The sequence below is a fragment of the Mandrillus leucophaeus genome, unplaced genomic scaffold (assembly GCF_000951045.1).
Source record: "Mandrillus leucophaeus isolate KB7577 unplaced genomic scaffold, Mleu.le_1.0 Scaffold1526, whole genome shotgun sequence".
Taxonomy (NCBI): domain Eukaryota; kingdom Metazoa; phylum Chordata; class Mammalia; order Primates; family Cercopithecidae; genus Mandrillus; species Mandrillus leucophaeus.
Window position 1 is genome coordinate 132,642 of NW_012101506.1, and position 11,824 is coordinate 144,465.

The window sequence follows — 11,824 nt, forward strand, 5'->3', positions numbered from 1 at the left end:
TTGGATGAAAGGAGATTAGGTATGTGTGAGTGTTTTGTGGTTACTGTCTTAGGTGACGAAAGCTATGTTCCGGTATTAAACAGAAAATCAATATTATTCTATATGCTAAGGTTATTTTGAGCCAATATAAAGAAAGCAACGTATTATTTGTATTTACAAGACCTACAAAGTTTCAAACCAATCTATATGTAATGACACAGGGCCTGAAGAATAGAAATGTCTTTGCAACCAATATGTTACATAGGTCAAGAAGTGGTTTTATAATTAAGATTATCTGAAGTTCTTAATAAACAGTATTGAACATGGACTGCTAACAGTACACAATTGGTGTCTTATTCTTTTATAATAATGTTTTTAGTATTCCACTGAAACATGGCCAGTGAATGTGCAATATTCTTAGTTACCATTATGCGGGACTCTGTATATTACAGTCTCTCCACCGTCTCTGCTGTTAGCCGCAAAAATGCTGGGAGCAACGGCAGCTACTATCAACAGGGAGCCATATTAATTATTTGAAATGTGCCTCATAAGAGGAATCAGCAGAGTTTATTACAAGTCAAATATTACTTGAAATGGGAAGGTTACTCCAACTGTTATCATAATCTATGTATCATTAACTTTCCTTGTTTAGGAAAAGAGATTAACAACCCTGTAAATTGCTATAGTAGATGTATGAAATATATAACTGCATATTCCCATTGTAGAAAGAAAGTAGTGGGTCCTCCACTCCCAGTCACACCTTCTGTATATAAAGTAGCTTTAGAAATTGAACTGACTCTATAATTATGCTTTCTTGCCTCAAAATCCTAATTGCTTATATTATCAGTATACAAACTATGGCTACTTTGAGAATTAGAGAATTCTTTTACATTTAAGCTAACAGTTTTTCAAATCAGCATGTTAACCTTAAAATTCACTTTAATGCTTTCATGAAATAGAAAGTGTATTACAAATTTGTGTGTTAGTTAATAAAATGTTTTGCAAGGAACACAGAATTAATCCATCTACTTCCCTTTTAAATTGTGGGTTTTTTTTTTTATTATTAAATACAGATAGGAACACTTTTGTATTCAAGTAGTGGAGATGAATCTTAAAGGTAAAATATAAATTAATCATAATTGTAAAGTGATCTAAATAAATGTTTATCAAAGTGTTATTTGTACATTGGGTGCCAGTCTCCAGACTGTTTATATCTTCATTGAGGTAGGTGCAGAAATTGAGAGAGTTTAGAAATATTTACAGCAGGCTGGGCGCTGTGGCTGAAGCCTGTAATCCCAGCACTTTGGGAGGCAAAGGCAGGTGGATCATGAGGTCAGGAGTTCAAGATCAGCCTGGCCAACATGGTGAAATCCTGTCTCTACTACAAATATAAAAAAAATTATCTGGGTGTGGTGGCATGTGTCTGTAATCCCAGCTACTCAAGAAGCTGAGGCAAGAGAATTGCTTGAACCCAGGAGGCGGAGGTTGCAGTGAGCTGAGATCACGCCACTGCACTCCAGCCTGGGCAACAGAGCTAGATTCCGTCTCAATATAAATAAATAAATAAATAAGAAAGAAATATTTACAGCAAATAAATATGCCACTTAATATTTATTTAATCTAACAACAAAAAAAGGACTTTTGTTTTATATGTCTTCGCTTTGAGTTTTTTTTCTTATAACTCATTTTTATTGTGTTTTTAAAGTTACCACTCCATAACACATTTGTAATTTCACGACAACAAAAAAAGAAGAAACATAACTCAGATTGTTGGAGAAGCACTACTTTAATTGGGTGATGTTTGGATGACACATTGTTTTTATGTTTGGGCAGATATATCTACACTCTTTAATGTAGGCTATTAATTGAGTTTAGAGTAAGATAATGTAATATAAAAACAATTTATAAAGGGAAAATACATATGAATGACGTCTTCTTAACAATTTTTTTTTTTGGGTCCACAGGGCAGGCACATCATGGACAAGTTTCATACATTTCTCCACCAATTCATCTTGACTCTGAGCTAGAAAGACCCTCTGTTAAAGGTGAGTTTTTCTTTATTTAAAGAAAAAGTAACTCTGCTCATCTTTGATGAAAGCAATGATGGTTGTACCTATGTATTTTGTAATGCAGTGCCTCTTCAAAAAGCAGGGGTAAAATTAAGTATGCAAGTAATCTGGAGATAAAGCAAGTCTCATTTATAAACCAAAATGTGAAATATTTCTCTGAGAAATGTTTGTAAACCAAAATACAATGGCTTCAATAAATGAGTATTTATAGTGATTCAACTAGTGGAGGACTAGTTGAATACCAATTTAGATTTAGAAATTACCAGATAACCCTAACTTTTCTACTGGGACCTTCTTTTTGTACTATTCTATTTTTTTTTTACATTAACATGTCTTAACCTAAATCATATTGACAGATTTTTTTCCCCTGAAAAGTAATATTTTATTATTCTTAAGTCATTTTATATTAACATCATTTAGTTTTTAAAATATGTGTTAAAATTATGTATTTTTAAATTGATGCTACCTGTTTCAGTTAAAGATTTTTGTAAATAGTCATACAAAATAAAAATTAAAGGTAACATTTACTGCATCATAATCTAAATACAAATTTAATCCTCCAGCTTTTAAATAAATATTTATCAATGATTTTCAAAATGTTTCTTGTTCTCAAAGCTGATATGTAGACATGCCTTTTAATTTTATAAATACCAAATATTCCAAGGTCAACTTTTTGGTTTTAACTAATGCAGTATATTTTCTCATGTTTTCAACAGTATTAATTACTTAATAAATTAAAACTCATTAGGTCTGACATTTCTGAACATGTTTTCTGTATAGGCTATTTCCTCTCCTGAGAATCTCTTATCCCTTCTTGTCTAATTGATAGATTTCTACCAACATTTCAAGGCCCTCCTCTGTATTAGTTTCTCTATTAAGTTTTCCCTGACTGTGTGATAGGGTGGACATATGTGCATGTGTCAGTTTTCCAAATGCCCCCTGTGCTTGCCTCAGTTATTACACACCTAACACACTGGATTTTATTTTGTGGCATACATGTTCCTTTCCCTTATCTGTATGCTCTGTGAGGGCACAGAATGTCTTATTTATTATTTTTCCCTGAGCCGTCGGGTCTGTGCTTGACACATAATGGAAACTCATTCAATGATTTCTAAGGTACTGACAGTGAAGGTGACAGCATAGATCCTGAAGGATGCATCTGTGCTTTATTAGAGAAAAAGAGAGGAGAAATGATAAGCAAATCCCATGAAAAGGAAGAAAAATGAGACAAAACATAAATATGTGAAGGTATTTTTAAGGAAATGTGCTGGATGCACAGTAAAAGGGAAGCGGTTCTGGAGGAAAAGACTAGAGAGATGTAATGAGGCAGATTGTGATGGATTCTGTATCCCATACCAAGGAGTTTGTGTTTTATCCTGGATAAAAACATGAAATATTTTAAATTATTTTTCCCCGGGTCAGTTGGGTGTTACATCATAACATTATCAGTTCTAGATATGAGAAACATATTTCTGGTGTTAGTGTAGGTGATGAACTGATTGGAGAAGAGATTGGCAGAAGGAGGCTTTTCAGCAGTTCAGATAAAAGATGATGGGGAAATCAGGAGTGTGTCCTGGCAATGTGAGGATCTGATAAGTATTTTGAAGAGACATGACATTTCAATGAATAGATACAGGGAAAGGGGCAGAAATGCCTCTGAGGTTTCTATATTGATTAACTGCTTGGATGCTACTATGGTTTGAATGTTTGTATCCCTGCCAAAATTCATATGGAAATTTAATCCTCAGTACAACTGTATTAGTATTAAGAGGTAGACCTTTACGAGATGATTGTGCCATGAGGGTGCTGCCCTAATGAATGGATTAATGACCTTATAAGAGGGCTGGAAGAAACTAGCTAGGTCCTTTTTGCTCTTATGCGTTTTGCCATGTGAGGACACAGCAGGAAACAGAGAGCAGCCCTCACCAGACACTAAATCTGCCAGCCCCTGATCATGGACTTCTCAACCTCCAGAACTGTGAGAAAATAAATTTCCATTCTTTATAAATTATCCCATCTCAGGTATTTTGTTATAGCATCACAAATGGACTGAGCTGGATGCTTATGATATCATTGCTCATCATGAGAAATAGATATGAATTATAAATCAATGCATTGCTTTAGACACATTAATCCATAGTAGAATGTTCCTACTAAACTTGGAAGATAGAGTCCTACTAATAGAAGTTGGTGACTTCAGTAGAATTCAGTTCCTCATGCATGATCCCAATATGATTTGAGAACGAGTACTACTTTAGGATCATGGATAAGACAGTATAATGATCTACTCCAAAACTTAGTGACTTAAAACAAGAAATATTCATTACAGTTTTGAGAGTTAGTTGATGTCCACTGAGTTAGCTGAGGCTGAATGTTTTATAGTTAACAGGCGGGTTGGTTTTGCAGAGGAGGAGACTCACTCATGTTTTTGAAAATTGCCCTGATGTCTCTAGGGTGATGGTCACAGGTCTCTCTCTTCATTCAGCATGTTACTGTCATGTTTGCTGATGTCCCATTAGCCAAAGCAAGTCACATAGCAAATTCAATTTAGGAGAGCAGAAATAGATTATGTCCCTTGACTGAGGAGCCACACTTCAAAGGACCATGAATATAAGAAGAAGAGGAATTAGAACAATTTATAAAGTACCATAGGTAGTCATATAAAAAGTAAAATCAATGTAAAATCAAACAAGACAAAAAACTGACTGATAAAGGGATTTGGAAGCTAATAAATGGCCAGCTGCAGTGGCTCCCATTTGTAGTTACAAGTGATGGTGGTGGTGACCTGTCTGAAGCAGCCGCTGAGGGGATGCCAGCTGCAGCAGGGGAGGCACGACTAGGGCGGCATGCTCTGCTGAGCACTCAGGGGCCAGGAACAGGTGCCCCCTACTGAGTTAAAGGGACAGGAACCCTGTACTCCTAGGTGCAGCCGCGGCTTCCTAGCGGGCAGCTCTGGACCCAGCCATCCCTGAGTTCTCAGGGACCCAGGAAGCCCCCACTGCCACTGCAGGCTCAGAAGTGACTGATCCTACTTCCTGTCCTCTCCCTGCTCCTGGTGCCTGCTCCAATTTCAGAGCAAAGTTGAAGCCGAGCATGGTCACTGTTGCATCCCAACTGGGTGTGCATGTGCTTTGGGTGGTGCTTACATCCCAGCCCCGCTCCACCACCTCAACCCTCTCTGAAACTTTGAACACCGACAAGCTCAGCAATGGAAGCCCAGGTTCAAGGGGCTGAGGGTAGCTTGACACAGGCCTGCAGACCTCCCTAGGCATGAAAAGCCTGGGCACCATGGATGGCATGTTGAAGGCAGGAGGCAGACAAGTTCTTGGGCTGAAAGGACTGGGTCCCCAGCTTAAACCCCACTTTCAAGGAAGGGATGGCCTGAAGCCGGGGGGCTGGACTGCCAGTTCTGGGTAGAGTCTATGACCTGGAGTGAGAACTTATGGTCCTTTTTCTCAAGCCCTCCCATGGCTGCCCATGGACCAGTTGGCATGCACTTCCACCCTTCTGAGCCCATAAAAACCCCAGACTCAGCCATACTTGAACAGATGTTGGGATGACCTGCCTGCAGAAGGGAGTTACCCACTAACAGTCTCCTCTCTACTGAGAGCTGAACACTCATCAGGATGACCTGCTGGTGGAGAGAAGCTACCCACTTTGGGTCTCCTGAGAGCCATTCTGTCCCTCAGTGAAGCTCCTGTCCACCTTGCTCACTGTATTAGTTTATTCTCACTCTGCTAATAAAGACAAACTTGAGACTGAGTAATTTATAAAGGAAAGGAGGTTTAATGGACTCACAGTTCCACATGGCTGGGGAGGGCTCACAATCATGGCAGAAGGTGAAAGGCACATCGTATGTGCTGGCAGACAAGAGACAATGAAATAGCCAAGACCTGGCGCAGAGGCTCACGCCTATAATCCCAGCACTTTGGGAGGCCGAGGTGGGTGGATCACGAGGTCAGGAGATCAAGGCCATCCTGGCTAATGTGGTGAAACCCCATCTCTAATAAAAATACAGAAAAATTAGCCAGGTGTGGTGGCAGGCGCCTGTAGTCCCAGCTTCTTGGGAGGCTGAGGCAGAAGAATGGCATGAACCCAGGAGGCGGGGATTGCAGTGAGCCAAGATTGTGCCACTGTACTCCAGCCTGGGCAACAGAGCGAGACTCCATCTCCAAAAAAAAAAAAAAAAAAAAGAAAGAAAGAAAGAAAAAGAAAGAGCCAAGCAAAAAGGAAAACTCCTTATAAAATCATCAGATCTCATGCGACTTAGTCACTACCATGAGAACAATATAGGGGAAACTGCCCCCATGATTCAGTTATCTCCCACCAGGTCCCTCCCACAACACATGAGAATTATGACAGCTACAAGATGAGATTTGAGGAGAGACACAGCCAACCAATCACACCTTTCCAACAGTTCCCCAAAGTCTTAATTCATTGTAGCATTAACTCAAAAGTCCACAGTCCAAACTCTCATCTGAGACAAGGCAAGTCCCTTCTGCCTATGAGGCTGTAAACTCAAAAGCAAGTTAGTTACTTACTAGATATAATGGGGATAGAGGCACTAGATAAGTACAGCCATTCCAAATGGAAGAAATTGGCCAAAATGAAGGGGCTACAATCCCCATGCAGGTCCAAAATTCAATTGGGTAGTCATTACACCTTAAAGTTCCAAAATGATCTCCTTTGCCTCCATGTCTCACATCCGGGTCACACTGATGCAAGATACAAGTTCCCATGGTCTTAGGCAGCTCCACCCTATGACTTTACAGGGCACAGCCCTTCATGAGCTGGTATTGACCGTCTGCAGCTTTTCCAGGTGCATGGTGCAAGCCATCAGTGGACCTACCATTCTGTGGACTGGAGGACAGCTCTGTGGAGCTGTAACACAAACAGGGCTGAAGGGGGATGGTGCTAAAATATTCATAAGAAATCTGGCCCCATGATTCAGTCACCTCCCACTAGGCCCCACCTCCAGCATTAGGGGTTACAATTTGACAGGAGATTTTGGCAAGGACACAGATCCCAACCATACCAACCATAATCCAACAGTCATTTCTGCTTGATATTTACCTCAAATTGTGCTCTCTACTTTAAAATGGTTGTCCTGATAGATTCTACTTATTCGATTTAGGAGGTATATGCTATACCAGAGAAATGATATACATTTCTCTGCTTGCACAGATTAGAGACTCTCCTAAATTGTTCTGTGATTAATTGTTCAATCCAATCACAGTTATAATCACTAGCTCATGTGACCCTGACCTGCAATTTTCAAAATAAAAATAAGATTGATTAGACAAATAAAGAAGAGATTTGTACAAATTACCAAAGTGACAATGCAAAAACTCTTATTCATTTATCTTAAGACTGTCTTATATTTAAAGACAAATATTGGAAATGGGATAGAGTTGGTATAATAATATCGTTAGCTTGGAACTATAAAATATTTCTTTTCAACTATAACCCCTCATCTCTATTTATAATTTAAAAGTATATTGTACATTATTGTTGATACTTATATGCAGTCAAATTATACATGCAAAATGTACATACATCTCTATATCTATCTGCTCATCTGTTGACAAGGGACATGGGAGAGAGAGGAGGAGGAGAGCGAGTTTCTCTTGAATGTTACGGATTTTTATTTGAATGTATATAATATGACAAATTAGGTTCTTTAAATAATTGAAATTCTATCTCCAGTAATTTTCTGTGAGAATATATAGCAATATCCTTTGAATTACCTATAAACTAACACCAGTTAACCATCTTACCTTTTCTTCTTCTGTTTTTCTACTGTAATTTCATACGTATTGAAAATATGAGCAACATTTCTAGGTGTTCCCCTTACTCCATTCACCCATGACTCTCTATATCTTTTTTTTTTCTCTTCCTGAAGCAATTTCACCAGTCTACATATATGTTAATGTTTCAGGAATTATTGCTTCATGTATTAATTCCTTTTATAGTTTCTGGACTTGACTATATTCCTATAGGAAAATCATACTTAATTTTCTGTTATTCATCAATCTAGCAATATGAAACAAAAACATTTAAAATATATTAACATAGTTATAAATATTAGCAGAGGAAACTCAACCTAACAATATGAACTCAATCTAAAAATAACACAGAATGCTTCAGATACTATGACATTTTATTCTTCTGTCATATGAAATATCTTGGATTACTTGATACTTACTTTTTAAAATAGTGATTGTGCTTTGAGAGTTTGAGACAATAAAGTAATTATTGGTAACTTTGAAATTGTGTTTTAAAACTCTATTTTGAAAAAAAATATATATATATATATATATGGAGAGAGAGAGAGAGAGAGAGAGTCACATTCTAACCCCCTTCTGCCCCCTCACCTGTGAATCATTTTAGTTTTAATCCATGGGTCACTATTCTGCCTCCTTTCAATTCCCTTGATTTATTCCACTTTCACTCTCACATTTTTGGGGAAAAAGTATTTTGTGTTATTGTTACATTTGTTTACCACAGTCACAGTGTGTTTCTTTTCTGATAGTGTTCATTTGAATTATGTTTAACCTGCTCTTAGTGATCAAAAGGAAAATACAGTAACAAGTAACAAAATACCTTTGAATAAAATGTTGTACTCTCTGCAGTTGCAAAGTAGCCACTGAATTTATATACTAATGAGCAAATTTGAGAGATTCTGTTCTTTAAATCTAATGTGATAGTACATGGCATTTGGTCCCATAATTTATGGCTGTGATGGCTTTATGTGCATTCTTCAATTTACAGATTTTATTACTGAATGGGGTGTAAATTCCAATAGTTTACTAGTACATTAAAGTCACAATACATTACAAGGTAATTAACCAGAGCTGCCACTATAAATAGAAAAAATAGTCACAACCTTCACTATAATCTACTTAATAAAAATAAGGTTCTGAATCAGCATTCACCATTATAGTAATTTTTCTTGCCATACGTCTCATTAATCAGGACTTTTTAAAGAAGCTTCATCTCAAAGCACTGTTATTTTTAAAACTTTCATTATTAGAACAAGTTTGTTATAATTTTGTAGTTCATCTAATGAGATTGATTATATAATTCTGTATACAAGTAAGCTGTGCATGCTTTTAAGGCATATTTCCCAGTTTTACTAAAGTGGAAATGAAAGAAATACTACTTTGGTGATTTTATGGCAGATTTGTAAATACGTACATGAGAGTTCTTAGCAGGACTCATTGAAAGTTAGAGTTCTGAAGGTCATATGTCTCCACCAACTCTCGTTTCTCCCAACCGTTATTTTGCCTCCTAACTACTCATGTGTAAAACGCCCTACACCAGAATCATGTCTTAATATATTACAGACAGAGTCACTCAGTGAAGGTGATTGGGTGGGAATTTGTGTTAAAGGTAAATCAGAATCCTAAGGAGAGGCATATATTATTTGAGGTTTCCATATACCAGTTGGGACACACCGTTCAGTTGAGATTTTGTTGTTTTTATGTTGAGTTTGTCTGTTTCGTTGTTTTCCTGTACAGTTTGGTGACAGCCTTAGCAGTGCATTATAAAATCCATTACAGAAATTTGTTACAGTATCACTAACAATTGAAGTTAGACAAATTACTGTCAATTACAAAAACAAAATAAAAGACATTAACTTCTAAAAAATGCCCTCCTAATGTCATGCTAGTGATGATATTTTGAATATTTTGCTATATAAAAAAATTGACAATTATTGAATATATTCCACCTTCCAATATAGTGAACTACTTTTTATTTATTTATTTACTCATTTATTTTTGAGACAGAGTTTTGCTCTTGTTGCCCAGGCTGGAGTGCAGTGGCTTGATCTCGGCTCACCACAACCTCCACCTCCCTGGTTCAAGAGATTCTCCTGCCTCAGCCTCCCGAGTAGCTGGGATTACAGGCATGCGCCACCATGCCTGACTAATTACTACTTTTTATAAATCTAGTGAATTTTGTAGAGTTTTTCTATAGGTAGGGTCTTAATAAGGAGTCTAATGTTGGATATTAATTTATACATTTGCTAACTGTTGACAATTACAATGTATACTCTGAGACAAAGTTAATTTTTCACATTTGAAAAATTACAATTATTTTTAGCTTGTTTTCCTCAAATAAACCAAGTAATATAAACAGGGTTCAACTGACACATAATCAATGAACTAGAGTAATGCCAAGCATTAAGTTTCATGTGCAAATTAAATTATATTCAGCAAATCCACTCACTGAAAATATTTTTTAAAGTTCAAAATAAGCAGATGGTCCTGCCTAGTGCATCTATATTAGAAATAGGCTGTAGCCAAAGATTTACTATCACAAATTAGAGACATTAACACATGCTATTATATAGCGAAGTATAAAAACAGTTGAAATTGACTAAAATAAAATAGGAATGTCACATCTGGCATTCTCCTAGAAGAGTCTGCAGGCCTGTTCTCTGATATTCCATGATGATGCTTTTCTAACTTATCTGATTAGCAGACATTACAGGGAGAGGGGACATAAATTCTCTAGTTTTACCTACTCTTATCTCAATAGAATAAAAATGAAACTTGCATATCACGGAGTTCTTTGATTGCATTAAATTAAATCCCTTTTCCTATGTTCCTACACTTGTAAAGCCAAACTTTTTTTTATTATTTAAAGTACACTGTCAACACCTAGAAGATATAGGCAGAGAGAGGAGCTTGTTATTATTAACGATAAAGACAATTCCCATTTATTAAGTATGTACTTTGTATCAAACACAGAAAAAAATATTTCATACACATTGTCTCAATTAGTCTCATAAAGATCCTATTACTTTTTTATTCAGACTTAATGATCATGATTATCATATCTCTAGGTTCTTGCATGATACCGTGATACCCTATAATACTAATGGAATGTGTTGACTTTAATTAAAATTATATTCTAAACTTAATGCTAAAATGTATTTGTTATTCAGTATTGTCAGGAATAAGTATGAGGATTTTGTAAACCTGTAACATACTTTCCAATTATAGGTTTTTGTTTAAAGCTAACTTTTATAATTTGAAATAATTTAGCATACTCGTTCTGGCCCCTTGTGGTCTGTAATTCACATACTGAGAATAATTATCCCAGAAAGTAGAATGATTTGAGAGTTTTTCATATTTGGTTGTGCATCAATTTGTCCTGGTGATCTCTAAAGAGACTGAGAAGGGAAAAAGAATTTGTTCAAATTCTCTTTCCATGCTGGCTGATGGAATGGTATTCTTAGTATTCAAAGGGCGTTAAATAAAGGCTTGGTACTGTCATGCTCTGAACATTCTTCTTCAGGTTTGATGTGACTGGTTGCAGATCCTGTGATAATGATGCTCACGTTGAATACCGTGGTTCCCCGATGGTGATTCTGCCCTTGAGCACTGCTCCAGAAAAGAGAAAGTCACTGGGATTAGTATGTCTCTAAGTAGCTATGATCAGGCTCAGTTCTCTCAACTTCACCCCTCCCAAACTACAACATGGAGCTTCCTGTGTTCTCTCTCCTAAGGTTATTCACTGGCCTAGCTTCCCTAAGATTGCTACTATGGGTTCCAAGGCTTATTTTTCATTGTCTTACTTTGTTTTTGGTCTCGTTCAGAAAAGTGCTGATAGAACTGTGTTATCTTGTTCTGAAAAAATATGTTTAATGTCTAAGTATCACAGGTTTTGACTGAGGCATTGCTAGTCAATAATAACAATAATAATAGCTAACATTTACTTTGCAAATTAACTGTGAAATCATGTGTTCAACCTAATATAATTCATAT

The 11,824-nt window shown here is 36.7% G+C and overlaps 1 protein-coding gene across 1 annotated transcript in view; it reads left to right on the top strand.

Annotated features, from left to right (window-relative positions):
- Window positions 1-11,526, top strand: part of LOC105535982 (latrophilin-3-like) — a gene marked incomplete at its 5' end in the record, with an annotated part of 131,393 nt that extends 119,867 nt beyond the window's left edge. Inside the window, 2 exons of the mRNA XM_011975233.1 lie at window positions 1,944-2,024; window positions 11,355-11,526. Coding sequence (XP_011830623.1) covers window positions 1,944-2,024; window positions 11,355-11,365 — 92 coding nt within the window. The remainder of the gene's footprint in view (window positions 1-1,943; window positions 2,025-11,354) is intronic.
- Between the last annotated feature and the right edge of the window lie 298 nt (window positions 11,527-11,824).